Source organism: Hoplias malabaricus, chromosome 8 (genome assembly GCF_029633855.1).
Source record: "Hoplias malabaricus isolate fHopMal1 chromosome 8, fHopMal1.hap1, whole genome shotgun sequence".
Taxonomy (NCBI): domain Eukaryota; kingdom Metazoa; phylum Chordata; class Actinopteri; order Characiformes; family Erythrinidae; genus Hoplias; species Hoplias malabaricus.
In genome coordinates this window covers 33,903,118-33,929,999 of record NC_089807.1, presented here as the reverse complement: position 1 = coordinate 33,929,999, position 26,882 = coordinate 33,903,118, and the positions used below count along the sequence as shown (strand labels likewise).

At 39.3% G+C, this 26,882-nt stretch overlaps 1 protein-coding gene across 2 annotated transcripts in view; it reads left to right on the top strand.

Annotated features, from left to right (window-relative positions):
• Positions 1–25,254, top strand: part of hs3st1l1 (heparan sulfate (glucosamine) 3-O-sulfotransferase 1-like1) — a 59,589-nt gene extending 34,335 nt beyond the window's left edge. For both annotated transcript variants that reach the window (XM_066678928.1, XM_066678929.1), the window contains one exon: positions 23,814–25,254. In XM_066678928.1, coding sequence (XP_066535025.1) covers positions 23,985–24,914 — 930 coding nt within the window. In that variant the 5' untranslated portion in view covers positions 23,814–23,984 and the 3' untranslated portion in view covers positions 24,915–25,254. The remainder of the gene's footprint in view (positions 1–23,813) is intronic.
• Positions 25,255–26,882: the final 1,628 nt, after the last annotated feature.

Genomic DNA, 26,882 nt, shown 5'->3' with positions numbered 1-26,882 from the left:
GCAACAACATGGCCTAACAGACTGTCTCTCTCTCTCTCTCTCTCTCTCTCTCTCTCTCTCTCTCTCACACACACACACACACATTCCCCCGCTCCCTCCTTCTCCCTCTATCACCTCAGCCTGGATGGAGGAATATAACATTGTAGATCGTCATTATAGATAAAGGCTCTGGGTGTGATCAGCTTCTCTCTCAGGAGTGAAATTACAGGTCTAGTACAGGAAGTTTAGCTGCAGCTCTGATTGCTCTCTCTGTTTGGGACGTGATGTTTCTCAGTAAACAGCTCTGAGTATCACACTGCTGTCACAGGAATCTGACCCCTCACACCATTTCAGTCCTATACTTACTTATGTGAAGTACTGTGAAAAAGTCTTAGAGTAGTGGTTCAATAAAAAAAAATCCAATTTACAGTTCCCTCCTGACCTCAAATGTAGTCAAATAGCAAAATACATATTTGGAGTCCGAGGAGTGTTTCTTTAGGTTTGCACTGCATCTTCGAGGCTATATGTAGTCTGTCCCCATGTCGTTTCTACTGTTAGTGCATCTGCTATGTAGCTAATGTTTACTAATGTTTAATGAATATGGGGGACATATTCTACCCCTTTTCCAAAAGGTAACACCATTCCCTGGGGTTTATGACATGCTTTGGTCAATATGCCATAAGGAACAAACTCCACAGCACAGCTCCTCCCCTATCTGAGGCCTCTTTTCTCCTGTGGGGCTGAACGATTTTGAGCACTGATGGTAACCATTGCTGTGTGTTTTCCTCACAGACATGGCTTGGCACAGAATACTTTCAGCCCTGTTTTCTCAGTGCAGTTCACTAAGGGCCACAGAACCATTTCATAAGAGGATTTAAAAGATGTAAATATGTGCTGATTAGCTCTTTAAACCTTTTGATGATCAAACATAAAGTTATTCTGCAAAGCAACCTTTTTTACAGTTAAAGCAGAGTAAAAAAGTACAACTTCTCCCTATATTATTAAAAATATGTCTTATATAAGGTGTTAGTAGCTATAACCTTAACCACACAAGTCCTCCTGTTCGCCACATCCACAGGAAAGCTACATTTTTTGCAGACTTCTTTTGGTATTCACAGAGTGAATATGCTGCTAATCTATTTAGCACGGTAACTTACATAAGTATTACGAGATGTCAGGCACTTCCTGTCCCTGATTTAGCAATCCAAAAAGAAACTGTAAACAGGTTTGCAACGGCACAGAATGACCTTAAAAACCATTTGGCCCTGGTGGGAAAATAGGCCAGAATAGCCAGCTTCCGCACCTGTTCCTTTAAATGATAAAGAGGCACTGTTTACCCTGACACAGTCGTGGGTAGCTAGCAAGCAGGAGCTCTCATTTGCCTGCACTATTTGAATAGTGCACTGCATTTAACCTTTTCTTTGTGCCCTCATGTAAATGCAGGAGTAGAGCTGTGATTGAAGAGACTCAGACAAGGAGGTGGGGCAATGGTAATGTTTCAGCACTTGAAGTACAAAGAGAAGCAAAATTAGAATGGCTCATTTTGTCTCACGTTTTCTAAGTTGGGAAGCCCACTAAAAACTCTTGTTTTATTTCAAAGTTTGTGAGGTGGTAGGCCCCAGATACGCACATTAATGTGCTAATACACTGACATATATATATATATATATATATATATATATATATATATATATATATATATATATAATGAAATGCCAATTCCAATCAGATAGCCACTCGAATCAGATTTCAGAAATGTCTTTTGATGAAAAAGGACCTCTTTCTGAAGCCTGTCATGAATTCAGCACAGAACATTGCAATGTACATCACCCTCCTCTCTTGCTGAGTTGTCTGGTCTGACAAAAACATTCTGAATCTTGACTTGAGAGAACGACTGTTCATAGGGTGATATGATGCCCCTCTATCTTTCCTGATTCCACATTTAAAATCTGCGACATCAGCATAGCTACATACTGATGCCTGTGTCATTCCACAGCAACCTATCCAGATACACTGGTATCTGCACCCACAAATCAGATCTGAATACTTACAAATAACAGTGCAGACAGTCCTCTCAATACGACAGATATGAGGAACAAATTTAATTAGCCTTTGAATGTAAGTATGTGGAAAGCCAAAACATTTGCATTTAAATATGGAAATTGTTTTGTTAAAAATAGTTCATTGTTAAATGTTCATATATTCTGCTGGATTCTTCACACTTCACTTAATGTACTTCTTCCATATGTTTCAAACACTTCCATTCATTCATTCATTATCAGGGTCGCAGTGGGTTCAGAGCCTGGAATCATTGGGTGTAAGGCAGGAATACACCCTGGAGGGGGCGCCAGTCCTTCTCAGGGCAACACACACACACACACCTACGGACACTTTTGAGTCCAAACTCCTCACAGACAGTCACCCGGAGTGGAAACCACAACCTCCAGGTCCCTGGAGCTGTGTGACTGTGACACTACCTGCTGCATCAATGTGCCGCTGGTTTCAAACATTTCATTCATTTTAAATATGTTTACTATAAAAAATACCTCTCGAAGCCTAAGCAGTCTCCACAAGCATGATAATAATTGTAAGTTCTAGTGTTTTATACCAGTACATTAAGTAATTCAAACACCTGAACAGATCCAGATGTTTGTAAACAAAGATTTAAAAAAGTGCTAAAAAAATACCTGTGGGCTTTAAAGTTAGGGTTTGCAATGTTTTATAAAGTCATGATTTGTTTATGGTTTCATATTTTGTCTTCTAATTAAAATGAAGCCTTCACAGAAGACCCACTATAATCAGTAGATAACGTACCCCTTACTGTGTACTTACTTACGATCAGGATCTTTAGAATTGACTGATTAAATAAAAAATAAATATTAATTAAAGTTTAGCCTTTCATTTAAATAATGGACTATGTGGATTCTCATTTTAAAATGGCAGTAACATATTTTTAATATAATCCATACTATAGGCCCTTTCCTGCAGGGCTAGGCTTCTACACACAAAGATGCAATAAAAATATGCACCCCCTTGTAGAGAGCTTGAATTATGGTATGGAATATATACAACTTGTGATTTACTAAGTAAATCTTCTTAAATGCAAACCTTTTACGTTTGCTTTTGAACAGATTTAAATTTTTTGAAAGATTTTCTTTGGCCTAGAACTCCTGTAATCTGTATTCACTCACCTGTCCGAATCATTCAGCTGTTCCAATCACTTCTGTGGCCACAGGTGTATAAAACCAAGCTCTTAGGCATGCAGACTGCTTCTACAAACATTTGTTAAAGAATGGGTTGCTCTCAGGAGCTCAGTGAATTCCAGCGTTGTACCGTGATAAGATGCCACCTGTGCATCAAGTCCAGTCACAAAATGTCCTCGCTACTAAATGTTCCACGGTCAACTGCCAGTGGTATTATAACACATTTGATGCAATTGGGAGCAACAGCAACTCAGCCACAAAGTGGTCGGCCATTTAAAATGACAGAGAAGGGTCAGCGGATGCTGAGGCGCATAATGCATAGAGTGTCTGAGCAGTTGCATCCAAGCCTTACAACGGCAAGCGAAATTCAAAGCATTGGATGCAGCGGTGTAAAGCGCACTGACATTGGACTCTAAAGCATTGGAGACGTTCTCTGGAGTAAGAATCATGCTTATTCAATTGGCAATTTGATGGATGAGTCGGGTCTTGGCAGTTGCCAGGTACTTGTCTGAGTGCACTGTGCCAAGTGAAAAGTTTGGTAGAGGGGGATTGTTTTTCAGGAGTTGGACTCCTTAATTCCAGTGAAAGGAATTCTTAATGCTTTAGCATACCAAGAGATTATGGACAATTTTATGCTACCCACTTAAGTGGGAACTGTTTGGGGATAGCCCCTTCCTGTTCCAACATGACTGTGCACCAGTGCACAAAGCAAGGTCCATAAAGACCTTGATGAGCGAGTTTGGTGTGGAAGAACTGTGAGCCAGACCTTCTTGTCCATCATCAGTGTCTGGCCCACAAATGCATTTCAGGAAGAGTTATTCATATAAACACAATCCTAAACATTGTGGAAAGCCTTCCTGGAAGATTTGTAGTTCTTTGTCCCCGCTGTGTGTTCATTAACTGTCCCCTTAAAACCAAACTACTGCACAGGTAGTATTGTGATTCTGCCCCATCCAGTCTGGAAATGGAGGAAAAGCAAGACACCAAGACCAACCAAGTAACTTGAGAAGCTTGTACCAAAGAGAAATTTTGTGCCTGTTGTTTTGATTTTATTTAAGATGACACTGAACATAAAGATGTCAGTTGAAACAGTCTGTTTCAACACTGGAAGCACAATTACATCACCAAGTATGAACTGTGCATGGCTCCAAAACAAAAACAAAAAGGACGAACAAGCTCCCAGCAGCATTAGAAAAAATGCCCTAGCTTCAATACTTGAGCATATTTACAGTACAAGCCTTGTCATTGAACAGCAGGTAGTGTTGCAGTCACACAGCTCCAGGTACCTGGAGGTTGTGGGTTCAAGTCCCGCTCTGAGTGACTGTCTGTGAGGTGTGTTCTCCCTGTGTTTGCATGGGTTTTCTCCGGGTGCTCCAGTTTCCTCCCAAAGTCCAAAAACACATGTTGGAAGGTGGATTGGTGACTCCAGGGTGTGCTCCTGCCTTGTGCCCAGTAAATCTGTGTAGGCTCTGTACCCATCGCAACCTTGAACTGGATAAGAGATTGCAGATAATGAATGAATGTTCAATTAATCATGATATTGATTTGTAGTCTTGTCGCACAGCACTACATTCATGTGTAGCTATTGTTCTTATACTTTCTGTGTGTACATGTTGGGTAGCATACTCCTTAGTTTCCTCCACTTGAAGCTGCTTCTGAGGGATTTTAAGTGTCTCCTCTCATCTCTGCCTGTATATGGACACATAGCAAAATGGCATCACAGTGGCGTTTCCAGGTCATGGAGAGGAGGAGGATCAGTAGGAAAAAGCTGTAAATGTTAGGGTACTTGGAAGCACCCACTATATACTTTATTAGAAGATCTACAGATCAAATAGGCCAAGCATTTGTATGACAGTGCAGAACATTTCCCATGTCTGGGATCAAGTCGGATTTTGTGCATATTTTTGTGCATTTTTTATTTTTTATTTTATTTTGCACAGACCATATCTTTGTCTGACTCTCTGCCAAGGTTAAAGCATAATTCTCAGCATAAGGAAGATGATAGTTTGTCTCCAGCTGTAGTTTTATCCCAGCATTTGGCAGTCAGCACTCTCACACAGAAGGTTCCATGCAAACTCAGCCATGTTTGTGGCCTTCCCTGAACACATATTTACTGCTGTGGAAATCCTGAGAGCGCAGAGGGGCCTGCTTTTCCAAGTAAATGGCAGCTGTGCTAGAGTGAGGATGTGAGCCCAGAAAAGGTGAGTAAACACAGGGCTGGAATTACGTCCAGCTGATATTGATATCTTCCCGCTCCCAGTTGGTGGGGAAGAGAAAGCTACTGCAGCATGCTGACTCAGCAGTGGGGTAGAGGAAAATGACAGTTTGAAACCTTACTGAGTTTTGTTACAGTTGATACGGCTACAAGATGAGATGCTGTCACTGTGCAAAGGAGTACAATTATAGAAATTTGTAAGGGAAAAAATGCTGGAAGTCTATGTAAAAAGAATGTATTTTTTATATACTTTAATTTTGGAGTATTTCTATTGGTCAATTCATTTTCACACAGTGTTAAGAAGATAGTGTTAAAATAATGTAAACTAAAAAATGTAGATATATATTATTTTGTGACCTCAGTATATTATCTTGAGGCCACTAAATTACTTTATATGTTTGGACCTCAGTATATAATTTTTTATTTTTATATTTTTATATATTTTTAAAAGAAATGCAACATGGTATGGATTTCCAGTCGAACATGAATTGAGCAACACACTGTTCTACAATTTACTTTAGTTTTAGCCATTTGAAAGAAACATACATCATGTTCCCATTTTAAGTTCCCTTTTTAAGATGACTTGTACTAATATATATTTAGGAGTTTACAGACTCAATTGCACAAATTGGGGTCATTGTCACCATTTCTCAGTTGGAACATTGCAATAAATCTTTGTGTTTACAGTTTCCTGGGAAATTCCTCTTTATCTGTTCCTGCACATGTGATGTAGAATAACAAAATAAATCAGAGTAAGGGTAAACATGCACTGAGAAAATAGATTACAAGCTCAAATTAGGGTTTCTATCAGATCTCTTGAAATCCAATTATGGCATGAAACTACATGACCACTAGAAACATCAGATATGTTGATAAATTGTGTGCATGTTAACTGTGAATGCTTATTATAGATCCAGAAATATGATCATGTAGAAATGATTCTCTATAGTAGTGCTGGGCTATATGACCACAAATAATTGAACATTTTATCTCGATTACAATTAATGAACTATGTTTTTGGTTGTTTTTTGCCATTATAGTTCACTGATGGGGCTTGTACTGTAAATACGTTCAAGTATTAAATGTAATATCAATGATTTTTGGGAACTGCTGTTTTCTAGTTTGTTTAAGTTCAGGAGCTCCATATCTTTCAAGATGGTCCTGTATGTTTGATGGGGGAAAATGACTATTTTCCTGAAGTTTAACTTGATTGTAAGTTTGTATTCACTGTTTGAATTACCACAGAAACCCATCTGTAACACGACCTTTTTAGTTTTGAACTATATTTACTTTGATGTTGTTAGCATGTCCCAAATTTAGAGTCAGTTCCATCTTAAGTAATCTGCAGCAGCAAAAATAAGTCAATTGTACTCACTCATGGAATAGGAACAGAGCAACATTGTCATCAGGTGCCAGATGCCATTTCGTGGCCGTGAGCAGAGGAGGGGAGAAAAAGCCTAGGCCTATTCTGGCCTAGACCCTGTTTTAAAAAATATATGTTCTTACCTGTTACTGGACAGGGCTTTGTAAACACATTAGACCTTTTATTCAGTATACAGATGGTGAGGAAACATCATCTGAATTTTATAAAATCTTATTAAAAAGTTTTTTTTTTATAAAATTGTGACCTTAAAACTAAGATGTGTTGTTCTAAAGTTGCTAGGAGTTTGTCTGAATTTTATTTTATTTATTTATTTTTTTGCTCCAGGCACTGTTCATATTTGAAGATGTGATTGTGTTTCCACAGTTGAAACATACTGTTGGTATATACCTTTGTGTTCGGCTTTGTTTTCACCAAAGTCAAGACACATTCAAATGAGAGACAGCATTTGTCTTTGGTACACGCTGCTGGAATTGCTTGGTTGGCCTCCTGTGTTTAGGTTCTCCACTATGTTGCTTCCATGTGGCACATTGGAAGAAGCAGAATCATGTGACTACATGAGCAGAAATGTGGATTTAAGGGGACAACATATGAACACACCATATGTTAACAGAATTAAGCAAAAACAGGATGAAAAATATTAAAATAACATTGATGAAATTGATATAGGCACAATTATATTGATTAGAAGTTCTGAATGTGTGTTTTGATAAATTTTTCGATTAATTTCCCAGCCCTTCTCAGTAGGATACTGTCATGCCACCAAGACTTGAAATAAGCCTGTTTCTCTAGTGCCAGTGACCTGCGGTTAAGCCTGTACTACTGTGCTTTTTGCTGCTGTAGGAGCACTGTGTCAGCAGTAAGGAGCCATGCTATAGTCCCTCACTAAACGATCGGGTAGACCTCATCAAACATTTAAAATCTCCACACAGTCCAACACACACACACAAGCTGTTTTGAAGTTGATGAAGAATTTCATTTATAATGAATGTATCTCTGCCTCAGAGCAAGGAAAGGGGAATGTGGAAGATTGGAGGTGAAGGAGAGGGTCTGTTTTAATTATAGACAGAGATATGAATACCATATTCTGGTTTGTAATTGCACAATGATATGCAAAGCCATCAGTTACCCATGCGGAAATTAGAGAAACGTCATTTAAGGGCAGAAAAAAAAAGCTCCATGTGTTTCCAAACCAATTTGCAGCAGCTCAGGTTCTCAGCTCATCTCTGAGGTTTTGCATGTTTGCCATAATAAATCACTGACTTCCCTTCCGTGTTCCAGATGGCACCTGTTGGATGGCTTGGATTTCGAACTTCTGCCTGTAGTTTGAATAGCAAATGATCTTCCTAACCTGCCAAGTGAGCTCATTCTCTCACTATTGTTTTCTCCACACAGAGCTCTTTCTTATCAGTCATTGTCATACAGCTGTTGCACTGATTGAGCATGCTCCCTGTAGCTCTGTCTACACCTTGCCTTAGCATCTGATCCCTTTGATCAGATTACAGTGCTTGGCGCACTATCCAATCAAAGAGATTTTGTGTGCTCATTTCAATTGAACTACTATGTCCCAGTTCTCCTGGAGAAAAATGATTGTTGTTTTTTTCTAGGACATGTACCTATAGAATACTGACATCAGGACTGTTTTCAGAGTACACAAAGGTTTAATATCAATCTCTGTTCTCCAAGAAAAGGACAGTTGTATCTAACTAGTTCCTGGCCATGTAGTGTCGGTTCTGGTGTACCAGACACTCCTTGAATTCATCTACTCTAAGGTGCACCATTTTCGAAAATGAACACACTCTTTTGCACAGCTTATGTAATCTTTGTCAAAAAGCATGAAGTGCATTGGGGAATCTGAATTAGCCTTTCATGAGTTTAAAGAAGTGTTGGTAATATTCAGATATTAATGCATGCAGGAAGTTATTCCAAAAATGTAACTCTAATTTGTCATTTTATCATATTTGGCCACAAGTTCCCATAATGTATTATTTTTACAGTGGAGTCTAGTGGTGTATTAGTGGTTTTATGTAGCAATGTAAACACAACATTACTACTGCTGTTTTCAGGAGGTAAATTATTTTATTGATGCTGATATATATATTAAATATCATAACTTTCTCCTTACGCTCTCTCTTTCTCTCTCATATACACACACACTCAGACAGAGCTCCTGTTTCATCTTCTACCTCATTAATCCCTGCGTTTATCTCTTAAATCGTTGATGCTAGAACATTGCAATGCAGCATTCATTTTCTCCTTTAATCAGAATGTTTTACTCAGCAAATTCATCGTCAGAAAAACATCGTCAAAATTACACAGATATTATAAACAATTAAACAAAAGAACAGTTTTCTCTTGCCAGCTTTTCATGCTTGACACATACCACATTTACCTCCCTTCTTAAAAAATAAGGAATACTAGTATTTAACTTAACTGTAGTGACTACATTTTTAAATCAGTAGACACTGTTGCTATAAATATAATTCCATCATGCTGACCTTGTATTAATGCTTGTATTACACATTTAAGTATCCATTATTAAAAGCATCAGACTTGAAAGGAATTAGTGGTTTTATTACTATTATTATTATTATTATTATTATAAATGCCCAATGCTATGCTTAAACTAGAGGTAGAAATCCCCCAAGCATTATTGAACAATGGAGCACCATCCACATTTGGAGTGGTGTTTGTGATTATGAGCCAGTCATCTAGCATCAGCACCTGACCTTACTAATGTGCTCATGACTGAATGTCATCACATCCTCACAGCCATGTCCCAACATCTATTATAAAGCCTTCCTAGAAGAGAAAATCCTTGACTTTTAGAAGCAGCCCTATGTAACGCTGGTAGTTCATTTCTCCAGTAAACTGCCAGGTATAGCTCGAACTGTTGTTGCAGTAAAAAAAACCCAGAAAAGTCTATATTTTAATGTTAGGTGTCCAAAAACTTTTGGCCATATAGCCTTACAGCCACAAAAAAACCAGCCTGAAAACCATCCATGCTTTTCTTAATTTACCATTGCCAACAATGACAAATAGGGATGAGGGGCCATGGTGACATTTGTCAGAATTCTCACTCTGGCCTCTTTAAAGATATCTAGGTCATTGGATCCTGAACATGGCGGAGAACAAAGGGATAGATGGATATGTCCTGCAGAGGTGGTGTGATTTTATGTGCTCACACTTACACTCTCACACAACAAATACAAGCAGTGATAATATTAAAAAAACCTAACTCAAGAAGATCCACAATTATTGTCTTTAGTTTCTTATCTTTATTAGTCTAATAAATTAAATCTTGTTATCTCAAAAAAATATTACCGTTCTTGATTTGTATGCATGGTAAGTCTATTTCTAAAACCTGCCTTAGAAAACCTTAATGTTGTTGCAACACAGACAGTGAACATTTTTTTTCAGCAGAAAAAGCACATTGTTTTTGTATTTTCTGATTGAAGAGAAATGTGCTCTTAATTAAGGGCTGACCTTCAGGCGACTGCGTGGTGGGATTCAAATGGTAAAATCGTACAGTAATCACTGCAGCAATTACCATTAAGAGTAATAGGGCTAACATATATATATATATATATATATATTTATGTGTTTGTCTGTGTGTTATATTTTTCTGCCGCTCTCTCTCTCTCTCTCTGTTTCTCTACTATAATAATGAAGGCCTTAGCTGACATGTGGGTATGGATCACCTTACTCATGCATTCCATAAATAGATTAATTTAACCAGTTTTACATTACCATCAACTGTTCCAAATATTATTAGCCAAAATAAAGAGCTGGCAGTGTGCCTGGCTTCACAGCACCTTCCCAGATCTGTCCTGCTATGTTCATAAACCATTAAATATCCTTTCTAGATTTCTAAGCCTGATGTGTTCAAACACTTAAGTCACTATCACACTCTGAAAATGGCTTTTTTTCTGTTTGGATACACTCCACCATGTGTTAGCACTGCACTGCACATCCCTGAAATTACCCATCACTGTCTCATTGAGATTAACTGCATCTGACACGGGCACTGAAAAGCTGAATTGCTGCTTAAAGAGGATTATATGACTGTGGAAGATTTGGCTCAAAGGTATATTGTTGCATTGTTAACATTGGGATGATGGGTATCTTTTAAGGATATTAACCACCAGGTGGCGTTACAGTAATGTTTTCTCCTCCAAGAAAGTGAGGCAGTGATTAAAAGTACCATTTAATGTTTAGAATGTTAATACTTGCCTCAGGTGCCTTCATGCACCCCCTTGAACATAGCTCAGTTCTGGCTGTGTTGACATCAAGGCTTGTGAACCTATTGTTGAACACTACATTTCTGTGTGATTCTTTATAGTGACTTTTTAACATTTCCTAAAGTAAGATAAGCACTTACATGAGTAGAAGAAAAATGGAGCTCAGCCTCATCGGAATTGCAAATTTACTTGACGATAGGGTGCTCTAGTAAGTAGAACTCCATGAACATGTGTGGGCTAAATAAAATGTGTGAGCTTTTCCATTTTCATAAAATCTGTTTAATTTAAAACAGTATTTTATTGCATTTCTTCTTTTAGTTGGGTACTTTTCTGTAGAAATCTTCTGTTTGTTTATTGTATTATTCATAGATGTTTTGTAGAGAACCTCTGGAGTCATGCTGGGTGATGTGACCACAAACCAATATCACCATTAATTGAACATTGTATCCTGATTATGATTAATGAAAAATTTTTTGTTTGTTTTGTTTTTTACCCTCATAGTTCACTGACAAAGCTTGTATTGTAAATCTGCTCAACTATTAAAGCTGGAATATTATTTTTTAATTGCTATGAGCAACGTCAGTCTTTTTGAGCCATACTGTGATGCGACTGTGCTTCAAGCGTGGAAACAGATTGGTGGTGTTAACTTTGGTTGCTTCTGTGTTTAAATTAGATTTTTTTTATGTTCAGTGTTGTCTTCATTAAAGTCACATCGCACCCAAATGATAGACACAGCATTTTTCCTTAATACAATTTGCTCGGTTGGCCTCTGTGTTTGTGTTCTCCTTCATGTTGCTTCCATGTGGAAGATTGGATGGGGCAGATTTATGAGAATACAGGTGCAGTAGTATGGTTTTAAGAGGACAGAACATGTACACACAGTGGGGGACATATTACAGAGTTAACATAAAAAAGATAATTTTTTAATTAACATAATTAAAAAAGAAAATTGTAATAATTGATAATATTATATCAGTTATTGATTTACATTAATTTGCAATTAATTTCCAAGCCCTAATCTGGAGTTAATAATCACATCCTCCAGACTCCGTAGAATCACTTATTTTTATATAGGACATAAATAACACTAAAATAATTAAAGTAAAATTCTTGTTTTTTCACTGTGATATATTTCTCTACTCTAATCTATGGAAGCCCTGAAGGGCTCAATGAAAACAAAAGTTGAAAGTTAATTATGATTACTAAAGAACAGCTGAACAAATCTTTCCTGTGGCCGAATAATGGCCAACTTCCTCGTGTCTCTGCAGTGGAAATCTATTGAACTGTTAATCTAGCCCTTCAGAAAATTTTTTTACCTTGATTCAGTGAAGCCTGGAGGGGTAATCAAAAAAATTCACTGGTCATAATTGGTATAACATGCTAAGGGTTAGCCATTTAAAATTGTTTTTGTTACCTTTGTGTTGACTACCATCATCAATGCCATGCTGAAATTTTGCTACTATCAATTGCATTTAGGTTAGTTTAACACTGATTTGAACATGTCATAGTTTCTGTTCATGTTTGCAGGTGTACTCTACCTAACAAGTGATTACATACAGTCAGAGATATGTACTGTAGGTTTTTCAAAGATTATTGTGCACATTGTCACAGAATTTCATAATCTTAGCACAATAAACTATTATCTTTTAAGTAATGTCTAGTCAGACACAGTTCATTAGTGTTTTGCTTCAGTGGTCATGGTGCAACACATTTGAAAAGCAACAAATGTTACATTTTTCTTGTTTTTTTTTTTAAATATACTGATATGCTGTCATATATTCATTTCTGCATGCTGAATAATTTTAGTTAGAAAATTAGAAAAAGTTAGAATAATTTAACTTCAATAAAGAGCAGCATTATGAAAAATGCTGGCGGTGACAGGTCTGCTAAGTTTAATGTGGTGAGGGAAGGGACCCGTGCATGAATTTTTCAGGAGGCAAAAAAAAAATCCTACATGTGCCTTTTGACCAGTGGTCTTTTGGTGGCCTCTTTCCATTGATGGATGGAGTAGAGGGTAGTTAATATATTTTTTTTTTTACATCAACAAATAGGATACATTCAGTACCTGTTACCCAGAATAGTGCATTATAATGGTAAGTTTACCTGTAAAAATGAGCATGGTGTATGGGTAGATGTGGCTAATAAACCGGCAGCTCTGTGTATATTGTGAGAAATACTACCCTCTAATGGTCCATTAATTAACATTGCAGTATTTTATGTGCATGTAAAAAGTGGAATATTATGACAGGAATATTATGGCAGTCTGGTGAAAAGTAAGGCCTGGAGAACACCATGTTTAAATGTTTTATCACTCTTCTATCACACACTATCCAAGGGGATAGGATGGGTTGGATCTCTGAACTTGTTTCTGATTTGATGTCCCATGATGCCCCAGCCATCTGTAACAAGGAGTCCATAGAAATACAGATTACTGTGTTACTAGAAAAGGTGGATTGTTTTTTAACCAATCAATAGAGGTATTGCATATTTAATAATATGGTCTCAATTAGGGCTGGTCCTGAATATTCGGCAGTTCAGATATTCATTAATTGGGTAGGTTCTCTGTCTTTAATTTTGAGAATTTTGTTTAAATGTGACTATCCATAAAGGCAACACTCGACTCCATCAGTATTCAGGCTCTGCAGGGAGGAAAAAAAAAACATAAACCGCTCTACTCACACCCAGCACTCCACTTGTATTCAGCCTTGTCAACATAAAAGTCCCGAAAGAAGCCTAAAAGAGCCTAACACCCTACAACAATTTACATACAATGTAGTGTGGCGAAGCTACAGTTCATTAAGTCAGCTTAATACCTCTAATTAGACCAGACCACCTCCATGAACCTTTGGTTAACTCGTGTACTCTGTGCCCTTAGCCGTACTGTGTACGTGCGAGTTAGCGATTTTAAAGCAGGCATTCAACACACATTTTCTGAACGACAAACAACCTCCCAACACTCAGACGCACACAGAATATTCGAATATTTACTGAATACTGAATCTCAGAAGCCATAAATATGGTAATCGGGACAGCCCTAGTCTCAATGTACCCTTACAGACAAAAAATAAATAAATAAAATAAGGAGTTGTTAGATTTGAATATATACAGTATAAGTGATTACAATATTAGAATGAAAACTGTACACTTGTAAGTGGGCTGTAGCACCCTGCTGGGCTGCCTCTAGCCTGGATATAAATGAGGTACAGGTGAGCATGGAGGCATACAGTTTCTGTATGGCATCCTGCTGCACATTTGCCCACAGATTTTGCAGCTGGGCCTGTAGATCCTGCACATTTGTAGGCTGCTGAAGCTGGCATCCCAGCATGTCCCCTAAATGCTTGACTGACGATAAATCTGGATGACAGGGCAGGCCAATGAAGTGTTGCAGTTTAGTGGAGACATTCCTGGGACACCAGTGTGTTGTGTGTGGGCGAGCATTATCCTGATGAAAACTGCCAGTTGGAAATTCTGCTTCAAGATGCAACTCACATTGATGTCCAGCATATATCACTGGGTTATTAGTGTCCCTCAAATCACTACTAGGGGTGACCGACTCATATGCAGTCGCTGTCCAGATCATCACACCAGCAGTTTGGGCATTGTGTCGCTCCACATCAAAGGCATGATTAAAGAACTCTACATGCTCAAGCCCAACTGTAATCAGATCGCAAAGGGAACCTGGATTTGTCGCTACAAACGCTATGCACTATAGTTCTATTCTACAGTAGTCCAGGTTTATCATTCATGACTACACTGCTCCCAACACCTCCTAACAGCTTGGTCAGAAAGGTCTAGAAGGTCAATTGTCAATTGGGAAAAATGTCTTTGAGTGGGTCGTATAAGCAGGTGTTGGCTGGGTGCTTTATTATAATAATTATTTTGATTAATGTATTATTTATTATTTATTTATTTACTATTTATTATTAGTCAGTGGGTGTATTTTTCCAAGGTAAATTAAAATAAACCAAATACACCAGCATTTGTGCCAAAGATGTTTGTGTATGACTCACAATACACAAACAGTGTGGCTAGTTTGAAGAAGATGGCATGAAGCTTTTGAATGCATGGGGCTGCCCTGGTGAGATAGAGTTCAGCTTAAGAAGAAAATTCGCATCAGATTCCTCTGGAGTGAAGGGCAGAAGTCCAGCCAAAAGGAAGGTGAAAGGAGATCTGGGAGTGAGGGAGTGAGAGAGCGTATTCAAAGAGAAAGACAAAAGACTGAGGAAGAAGGAGGGGAAAAAAGAAGCAGGATGGGGAGGGTTGGGATGTGGGTTTACACTCTGAAAGAGAATGTGAGAGAGGACAGAGAAGGACGTAATGTCAATAGAGGGAGAGAAAGCAAGGTTGAAACACAACATGGCTGAAAAGAATGTGAGGAATAGGGCTCTTAAAAAGCTCTATAAGCCATTGCACTGTTTCTGTTTAAAACCGAGTTCTGTCACTAAGACTCATGTTTCATTTCCACTGATGCCCCAGGCATATTTGAGCAGAGGTCCCAAAGATATAGATTATTGTGCTCTCATATAGAAATAGACGAATATCTGTAGTCCATCTGTTTCTCTGCATACTTTCTTAGACCTATTTCAGCCTGCTCTTAGTGTATGTTGCACTAGTATGAGTGGATCAGACTGAGAATATAATGTAGTCCAACAACCAAAAATATCCAGCCAAAAGAGTCTTGTGGCCTACGTCCTGTTTCCACTGATGAAAGACATGGGACGACCAATACAAACTGTGCAGCAACAGATGAGCTACTATCTCTGACTTTACATCTACAAGGTGGACCAACAAGCTAGGTGTGGATGGTGAGTGGACACAGGGTATATAAACTCGAGCCGCACTGCCATGTCTGATCCACTCATACCAGTGCAACACATCACCACCACGTCAGGGTTACTGTAGCACTGAGAAGGATCCACCACCCAATCAATCCTGCACTATGGGCCTCCTGATTATTGAAGAGCAGGGTGAAATGGGGATAAGAATGTACAAAGAGAAACAGGTGGACTAAGTCTGTAATTGCAGAAATACAAAGTGCTCTTGTATGGCCAATGGAGCTGATAAAATGGACAATGAGTGTAGATACAAGGTAGGTGTTCCTAATCCAGTAATCATTCTGTGCATACCAACAAGTCATGATATTATTACCACAAATTTGTTTCTATACTCACTTTCCACTGACAGGACTGGACCTGTTTTTTTTGTGTGTATTTTTCTATGATTGTTTGTCTACAAGTCAGTAAGACTGTACTTAATCTGTGGCTCCCTATACTTCAATGATCAGGATCACCAGAGGGCGTGGGTATTATTTGGGAAGTGGATATTTTTGGTGGTTGGACTAATTTCACTCCAGCAGTCACTCTGTAGGGTTTAAAAACTCCAGTAGCGCTGCTGTGTCTGATCCATTCACAGCACATCACCACCACATCAGTGTCACTGCAGCGCTGAAAATGACCCACTATCAAATCATACCTGCTCTGTGACCATTGAAGCACAGGTTAAAAGGGGACAGAAAAAGTATGCAGAGCAACAGGTGGACTACAGTCAATAACTGAATAACTACAGTGTTCCTGTATGGTCAGTTGAGGTGAAGGAAACATGGAGGTGGGAGTAATGTTATGGCTGGTCGGTATACAGTGTTGTTATTAAAGATATTACCCGTGGGGGTGTGGATGTCTTCAAAAGGTTGGGCATAGAGCCAACATTTGGAGAAAACTAGAGGATTGGAGGGAGGTAGAAAAGGAGGGGGCTGCAGGAGGACAGAGGTTAAGTTCCTGGAGGGCTGCCTTGGGTCACACTTCAGAAATGACCGTGTAGTCATTGCTGGACATCTCCGCATAAATGATTCAGTTAGTATTTTTAGTGCTGTGTATAAATAGTGTGTGATCTTTTGAGGCTGTTTGTGTGTGTATAGCCAGTCGTGTATTAATGCATCCCTACATGTGTATCTTTGCACGAATGCCCCGAATGTGTTTTAGAACATAAACTTCCTCATAAATCCTCCTCTTCATCCCTTATAAAAACACTTCAGACTGTAAAGGGAAGAGCGCTGTAATAGCAGGCTTCACTGAATTAATAATTGTTTTATGCTAATAGCCTTTGAATGAGGCTTCTCCCAGCTCGCCTCTACCTGCTGTTCTTTCTAATACTAAAGAAAGAGCTACTGCATATGAATGAGTCTCTCCTCACTGCGCTGTTAAGTAGTAAAAGGTTGATTTCTTTTTCTCCTCTTCCCTCTTTGTGTCTGTGAAGGGACCCATGGCTAACAAACCACTGGTCGTAGATCCTGAGATTTATCAATCTTTGTGTCCTTAATAGACCTTTAGAATGGACCTATTTTGTAGTTTTCCATTAGCATACGGAAGATCCATAGCATTTTCTCTATGGCAACATATCAATGCTGTTCCTGTCATATTCTAGAAGTCACAGTGGGGGGTAGGGCTGGGTAATTAATTGAAAATGTATTAAAATCAACATTCAGAACTGGTTGCATATTGATTATGTATTGATTTTTGATTTGATCCCCTTAAAACCATACTACCTCTCATGTAGTCACATGCTTCTGCCACATGAAAGCAACATGGAGGAGAACCTAAACAACCAAGCAATCCGAGCAGCTAAATTTGCTGTCTGTCATTCTGATATGTTTTGATTTTGGTGAAGAAAACACTGAACATAAAAAAATCTAATGTAAACACTGACAAAAACAGTGATCAAAGTTAATACCACCAGTGTGTTTCAACACTTGAAGCACAAACACATCACCAAATATGAACAGTGTATGCCTGAAAAAAAAAAAACCTGACAAGCTCCCAGCAACATTAGAAAAAATATCGTAGCATATTTAGAGTACAAGCCATGTCAGTGAACTATGAAGGCAAAAAACTAAATAATTGTTTATTAATTGTAATCGAGAAAAAATGTTTCAATCTATAAGGAGATATCCAATCATATCGCATAGCACTAGTGGTGGGTACAAAATTTTAATAGAGCCATCAATCGTGATGAAGTCAAGTAAATATATTATTTTCATTCATGTTTTTTCCCTTTTTTGGAGGTAAAAACATACTTATTTCTTCTTTAACCTTTCTTAAAATTTCTCTTTTCATTTTGTTTGTTTTGGATCCTAAATAATGTAGGATGTGTCACAGCAGGAAGTGTCTCTGTTACACAGCGGTAGGTTCCTGGGTTTGTGGGTTCAAGCCCCGCTCCATGTGACTGTCTGTGAGGAGTTTGGTGTGTTCTCACCTTGTCCACATAGGTTTCCTCCAGCTGCTCTGGTTTCCTACCTGGACATGTTGGTAGGTGGATTGGCTACTCAAAAAGTGTCCATAGGTTACAGTTACAATTACAGACAATTAATTAATGGATGAATGAATAACTATTCATGTATTTTTTGAAATATGAAATATTTGATATATGTTTAAGTAGTGTTTAAGTTTAATATGTTTAAGTGAAAAGGGAAAAAGTATGCTATTCTGCTCTACCATTTAACACTTTAGTGCACTGAAATATCATATCATTTGCATCTACACCTAAACACCCAATTAATAACAACAAACTTTTTGAAGTGAAGTAGTTAAGTGGCTTTGGCAACAGAGGCCTTACAATTTGAGCTGTAGTGTTGTTACATAAGTGCTGAAGTGCTGTAGATATCTATATTCATCTGTGAAAGGTAGTGACCACTAATAAATAAAGTACCACTTAATAAGACTACACTTATAAACATTTACAAATGATTTACAATCTGCTTATTAATGGTTATTTATTAATTATTTATGAATTAAATGCATTAAAATAAAAAATAATTAGTTTTAACACGTAGATAAAAACTGCAACAATAACCTACTCTTTGCCAAATAGTGAACCCACCTCCATCTATACTGTTAAACCTCAGATCTCTGGATGCTGGCCTTACTTATTCTTCTCCTTCAATCAACATTAACCTCTGTCAGTTCCAGCACATATTTGTTAATAAGTTTAACCCCTTTAATACCCTTTTAATTAACTAACCTTGGATAGCATCTCTTATTAGACACGGGTGATAATGTGCACTTTAACATATGAAATGACTGAATTCACATTCTCAAGTCTCAACGTCTTCTTTTCAACTTATTAATTTATATGAACTTCCATTTTTAATTAATAAAACTTTATTTTTTCTCTTTTCCTGCAAAAAAACAATTTGGATATATTAATACATCACAATGATATAAGACAACATTATAACCACCTCCTGTTTTCTGCACACACTTTGTAATCCTGAAATTACAGACTTTAATCCATCAGTTGCGCTGCATGCTTTGTTTTTCCCAGTTCACCCTGTTCTGCAATGGTCAGGACCACCACAGCGCAGGTATGATTTGGATGGTGGTTCATGATGATGTAGGGTTAGCTATGCGTTTGTAATCAGAGAACACAAATCTAGACATAAGAGATGTACATGTAAAGCTAGATGTGGCGATGGAAAGAATATTAACTGGTTGTTTAACTGTTGTTCACACAGCTGCTGCTATATGTGTAAGACCAACCCTGGATTTAAGCTTTTCTGCTACCCCTTGTGTTTCCATTCAGCCAATGCACATCACCCAAGGTCTCCTGCCACTCCACAGCATGTCCAAAGCAACAGGAGCAGGAACTGTACAGCTGTGAGAGCTGTGAGATGGTGGCAACCTGCAGGTGCCTGTGTGTCCTCTGTGTTAAGTGTACATGGCCATGGTGAGCTGTATTGAGTAAGACAGGAATCTCATCCCCACTTCTCGCTGTTAGCATTGGAGGTGGCAGCTCCTCTGCCACTGTGCCGCTGACAGGAAAGCAGACATGTCAGTGTGTATCAGCCACTCGCTGCTGTCACACTTCTGCACAGAGACACCTTCTCTCTTTTCTCTCTCTCTCTCTCTCTCTCTCTCTCTCTCTCTCTCTCTCTCTCTGTCAAACACACACACACACATATGCTCTTTCCTCCTGTCACTCCACCACCCCTAGGCTCTGACTGATGCCCAGGCTAAAGCTGAGGTCTAAAAGCTTCACACAGTGGCCTTTATTCATGAAAGTCAGGACACAATTCAGCCAAAAACAAATGAATTAAGAAATTAATATATGAATGCTTAAGCAGATAAAAAATTACACAGTTGTATCTTTTTGTCAACTTAAATGTACAGGTAAGTTGTAAGTTATTTGTGTGCATCGTATGACTGTAATTCAAATGCTCCCTCTGCCCTTTTGTCATTTTATGTTAACTTTTGCGTAGTGTTAAAAACGATAATTGTAATTTTATTCAACAAAAGAATAACTAAACAATGAAGTAGTTTGAAAACTGCATTTGTTATAAGCTCCATCGGCACTCTTAAAAATAAAGGTGCAATAGCGATGCAATAAAAGAACCACTTTTGGTTCCACAAAGAATCAGGTTTGTTTAAGAGATGTGTGAGCGTGAATAACCTTTTAAAGGTTTTAAAATCCATCAGACTAATCTTGAAGTTCTTTACACGTATACGCGTATTAGCAAAAATGGTTCTTAATGGATCCAAATGTGGTTCTTTTGTGGCATCTCTCTACAAACCCTTGGTGAAGAAAAAAGCACTGCAAAAGCATGTGCATAGATTTCTGCTGTGCTTGTGGATAATATTGAATTATTGTGGGGTTAGGTTTAGATGTAGTTTTACATTAAGGTTTTAAAGATGGTGATTTTGATGTCGGTGATTGTGAATGTAACATAAAATAAATCATTTTATTTCATTTAAAACAATGTCATTCACATACCACACAGCAGTTACCATAAATATAGGACATAAAGGAGCACTTTAATCATTATTTGTACACATATAACACTTACATGTTGTTCCTTTCAGTCACTGACGTTTTAAAACTATAAATTTGTTTCAGCTCTGTCCAGAAGTCAGAGCAGTGCTTGACACCAAACTTCACTTTTAAGGACAACCATTGGCTCATGAGCTGCTTAATGCTCCTTTTTGGTACAATAATGAAACATCTGCATTAATTATGCAATGCGTCATGTAAATTATATGTGTATATCGGTGAGTTGGAGCCTGTCCGATGCAAATGATATGCAAACGAGGGTCTTGTGAGCCGGCACTTTTTTCCACGAGCTGAAAGTGATTTTTAAATTGCGCTCAAATCACTGTTTGTTTGTTGTATGACAGATTCCTGAATCACTCATAAAGTAGTTTGTACATCATCAGGGCAGTCAAATCGGCACTTGTTTCTGTGCTGATGTAGAGAATAAAGGCCAGTGAGAGGAAACCCAGCAGCGATACTTCAAAAGAAGCTTTAAAATACAAGTGCCTGCCCATTGAGAAAACAATCTGCTAAATTACTGGTTTATTTATTCGAATCAGACTCTAACGATGTATTCTGCAGGAACTGATCAAAGTGAAACTGGTACATCTGCGTCGTCTATGACCGAGGCGCACTGCTGCTCTTATTCAAAGTTGACATCAAGGCAATTCTCTTTGAATGGAAGGCCGCTGGGTGGTAGTCTGTAATGGACTTGTGAAGTTTAATCAGCTTTGAGTGCGGAGGAAAAATGCCATGAAAGTGACCTTTCACTAGGGGAATATTTTGACTGGGAGCGCTGAATGTTTAGTCTAAGCAGAATAACTGTTGCCGTTTTCCACGGTCAGGGATTTGATGGAGCGTAAAGGTCAAACGTGGTGAATTTATAAAGTTTGCATGGGAATTCCAGATTGTGAAAATGGTCTGCAAGGTTTTTTATTTTTTATTTTATTTAATTTTTTTACATTTTGTTTTTGTTTCTCTCTTTGGTTTTCCCCCTCTTTCCCCCTGTGTATTTCTGGCTTTGACTCAGCCTGTAATCCAGTCCATTTTTAAACCTTGGGTGATAATTCAGTGTAAATAAATAGAAAATGATTTTCCCCTTCTACTTTATTGCACTAGATTGGCATGCTTCCTTCTAATTCAACACATTTCTTTACAGAAATGTTCCAGGCCAGGTGTAATGCGTATTGATCTGAGAACACTGTGACTTGGTAAAGTCAGATAAGGTGCTTGGCCTTATTGCCTTGGATGTCTGCCATGCTTTGTCACTGAAGATTGTAATTGGCACTGATTGTAGCTACGGTATTTGTGCATTCTCATCCCTGTACCTCTGAAGGCTGCCTCACAATGCATCGAGTCATTCAAACCAAATGTTTTTAACAAAGGTACACCTGATGCCGCCTAGCAGCTTCCAGCTCTGTTTACTTTCTCTGAGTGTCACAAATGTGCCACTCATTATTTTCCTGTTACTGCACTGGAAATTGGACCCAGTTCACAAACAGAAAATCTTTCAATTGGAGGTCTTTGGGATAAAAGAAGAAGTGTGTTACATTAGCTAAAATTACTGGCCAAGTGATTTTGATTTATTTATTTATTTAATAGTTATTAAACCTTAGTCACATTAGACTTTTGCAGTGTTTGGCACACTGCACGATAGGCAGGGATAGGTCAGGGCTGACACAGGTAGGTGAAAGCAGGGCCATCTATAAGTCAGCATGCTTTTTAGCCTTATGCTAAACAATCAACAGTTGGGTGAGGCGTGCCTAGGCCTAGGGAACCTCTTTTAATCCATTTTCACATACAAACTCTGGAGAAAATTAGGTTCAGGTTTTTCCACATATAGCGCAGATTTGTGGTGGCACTTATGAGGAATGGCAGGATTCTCCGTAATATTAATGGCTCTATTCACACATGCACTCACTCAGACATGAGCAGGATAAAATCCAGGTAATGTCCAATACAAATATTATGGATATTTTCACTCACTTATACGACTTCTCAAGGTATCTTCTCTAAAAGTAAAGTTCCTTGATACGATGCATGTTTGAAATAGGCTTTAGAAAGACTGGTATTGTGTAGGCCAGCATCCTGTTCCTCTGCTGCTGGAGAGACCTGCAGACCACAGAACTCTGGCTTTGGCTGCAGAATGTGGGGAAGATGAGGAGCAGCAGGTGGGATTTTTCAGTGAGCCCCAGCATCCAGCCACAAGTTCTATGCTCTTTGTGGTGGTTAAAAACACTTTATGCTGGTGAGCTGCTGCTGTGTCTAACCGCGCCCTCATCACCTTCTCACTGCTGTCTGCAGCTAAAGCTGTTGTCCAGTGGTCTGTGGGGCTCTCCATTTGGCTTCCATCTTCCAAGCTGCTCTGTCCTCCTCTTCCTCTGCTTTCCTTCTAGAGAGACATTGAGCAGGAATCTTACATTAAAAACAAGGTGTCGTAGGGTGTGTCTACAATGTACAAATCACTGTACTTTATTGACATTATATTCGAGAATTTGGGCGTGGCCACACATTCAGCACCCTACATTATTTTATTTGTGTTATAAGCAAAGGCCTGTTTGAGTATTCTACTGGTGTTAGTTTTTTTTTTCAACAAATATGTTATGTTTATAAAATGATTTTTAAACACAAAGAATTATATCTTCTCCAGTGTGCTCTTCTGTGTTTAGAAACCACTTTCTCCAGGCAATGTCGTAGGGGGGTGGAGGCATGGCTGAATACGAAGCATTTGTTTTGGTCTAGAGCTGGTGCTCTATTGTGACATCTAGAGGCAGAATGTTGAATTTCTACTAAGTATGTGAGACACTAGAACTTGATGTTTATCAGTGTATCTATGTAATGCATTCCATGTGATATAACTGCACATTGTCATGTGTGCTACATGGCAAAGTGAGTCTTATGTGTGGTACCTTTTAATATTGCTCTGATGAACTAATCCTTCACAACTAAACCCTAAAATCCCTTTCTTTTCTTTTTTTTTTATTTGACTTCAACAGATCGCTTGCAAACTAGCAGCCACCTATTCTCCTTCTTCTCCTGCCCACTTAAGATGGCTCCCTGCGAGCGCCACCCCACGCTGCCAGCCTGACTGTGCCTCAGATTTGTGACATCCCTGAGATTCTTCTCCCTGCTCTGGACTCTGCTACTGCTCTTGACCCTCTCTGTCCATGGCTGGCCTGCTAGGATCTGTGTTCCTCCTTGTCCTTCAGACATATGCTGCCCCTCCAGAGTTCATCCAGGTGTGGCCCAACACGTCCACCTCAGGGCTCGGACTTCTGCCCAACGAGACGGTCACTCCTTCTCTGGTGCCTCCCCTGGGCACCAGCAAGTACACCCCACACAGCATCATCATCGGCGTCCGTAAAGGAGGCACCCGTGCTCTGCTGGAAATGCTGGACATTCATCCAGAAGTAGCAGCAGCAGCTACTGAGGTCCACTTTTTCGATTGGGACGAAAATTACGCCAAAGGCTTGGAGTGGTACCGTGAACTGATGCCGTATTCATACCCCCACCAGATTACCATAGAAAAGACCCCAGGCTACTTCACCTCCCCCTTAGCCCCTGCACGCATTCGCGCCATGAACTCCTCCATCAGACTATTACTGATCCTGAGAGATCCAGCTGAAAGGGTCATATCAGACTACACGCAGGTGTTCTTCAACCGGCTAGAAAACCACAAGCCTGTGCAGGCCATTGAGAACATGCTGGTCAGGAACGGAGCTCTAAACACACGCTACAAGGCCATTCAACGCAGCCTCTACGATGTCCACATGAGAAACTGGCTCCTGCACTTCCCTCTGGAGCAGATCCACATTGTGGATGGGGACACGTTGATCCGAGACCCCTTGCCCGAACTGCAGAAGGTGGAAAGATTCCTGGAGCTGCCGCCCAGGATCATGGCCTCCAACTTCTACTTCAACCAAACCAAGGGCTTCTACTGCATTCGCAGCGATGGCAGAGAACGGTGCCTGCACGAGTCCAAAGGGCGACCTCACCCTCCAGTGAACAGCACTGTCCTCCAGCAGCTCCGGGCCTACTTTCGCCAGCACAACCGCAATTTCTTTCGGTTGGTGGGACGCACATTTAACTGGCACTGACTTACTGACTTCCTTTCTTTCACAGTCCAGTTAGAAGGCTTAATGAAGCGATGTTGAGCAGGGGTGCAGATAGAAGCACTTTACAAATACCCTCATTCCCCACAGCCACCGGTATCTTCTCCTAAATGCCTTTAAACTCTCCCAGAGTTGGTAGAATAATTTTGCAATCTGAAAATTGTAACTGTTAAGAAAATATTTAATGAGTAAGAGCAGGAACACCCTCCAGCATCGATCCTCTGTGCTATACATAAGTTAACAGAGGATGGCTGAGGCAGACGATTTTGTGAACTCATGAACTTTTGGGTTTGTTTTTCTTTGTTTGATATTCTTGTACTTGATAATAAATGGTTGCTTTCAAAAATGAGACTTCATTTATCTCTCCCTCCCTCTACCTCTTTACCTGTACTTGCTCAGGTTTGTGCCCTCTGAGAGTTAAGGCAGATATTCGGAGCAGACTTTGAGAAGGAACGGAGGTAGGAGGTGGAAATTATGCAGGAAAGCAGGTAGCCTAGAGCAGTGCTTTGGAGGAGTTGGGACCCCTAATAGGCTGAGACGTGGAAGCTTTTGCCTGCAGCCTCAGAATGTGAATCACGAGAGTCAGCACAGCTGCACGGGCTGCACGCGTGCTCAGCAACACAACCTGCTTCTGTTCACCTCCCTTTAGCACACCACATCAAACAGCTCCCTCTGAACACTGACCTCAGGGCCTTGAGTGCCCATCTCTTTATTGCTGGGATTTTTGGGTGGAGATTTACAGCTTACATTTACTAGTTGTATAAAGAACCTTTAATAGGATCAGGCAGAAGCTGAACAAAGGGCTGTTTAAGCATCATTAATCTCTTTATATTTCATATATTCTGCTCAATATCAATATTTTCAGCAGTATATCACCAGTTTCTTCAGTAACACACATTCCAGTGTGGTGCTGTTTCTCTACACCAGCATTTTTATGTGTCAGATCACTTTTGGAATACTGAGCAAATAAAAGATCTACCAGCGTAAATGCTAGGCTTAGGCTTCTTAAAATAACAAAGCAGTATATGTCCGCATAGCCACCAATAAAATAAAATGAAACTGTTTGCTTACTTCATTAAAGTACAGTTGAGTGTTGGCTATGGTGGTGCTCAGTGGCTGAGGCTAAACAGGTATTCTGACAAGTTGTGCTATCTATCAATGCCTATCCTATAGCAGCTTTGGGCATGCTCAGAACCACAGTTTTGAATGTTTTTATGTGTTTTTTAGGGTAAATCTGTTTTCTTCAGGTGCATTACACAATTAGCTTACTGTGATTTGCTTCAGCGTTCCAAAATTGTACACGTTGAAACTAGGGCTGGCTGTTCATTCACCGAGTAGGAATTCGGTTTATAATTTTGAGATTCGGATGTTCGGAGGCAACCCTCCACTCCAGTCTTGTCAATATAAAAGTCTTGAATAAAGCCTAAAACAGCCTAACACTACAGCAACCTACTTACAACTCAGCATGGCAAAGCTACAGTTAATTTTGTCAGCTTTACACCTCAAATTAGAACACCTCCATGAAGCTCTGGTTTATTTGTGTACATTCTGCGCCCTTAGCGACTTAGCGAGCAGAGCCATGCTGGGAGCCGCAGTTCAGCCTTAATTTCAAAGCGGGCGCTGAGCGCTGATTTTCTGAACAATAGGGCTGACCCCAAGTATTCAGATATTTGTTCATTGGTTATTTATTTAGTTTATTTTTTTGAGATTATGATATTCATATTTTTGGATAAATGTGGCCACTGATGAAGGCTCCAGCAGTGAAAACAGTGCTCTTCCCACTCATATTCAGGCTCATCATAGCCAAAAAACTCCATATAAAACAAACTAACCTGCTAAAACAACACATACAATAATATGAGGCGACGCTTTGTGCCTGAAATTAGAGCACCTCTTCTCAAACTGGATAATTGTGTATACATTTAATTAGCAAGCTAGTTAACAGGTTAGCAA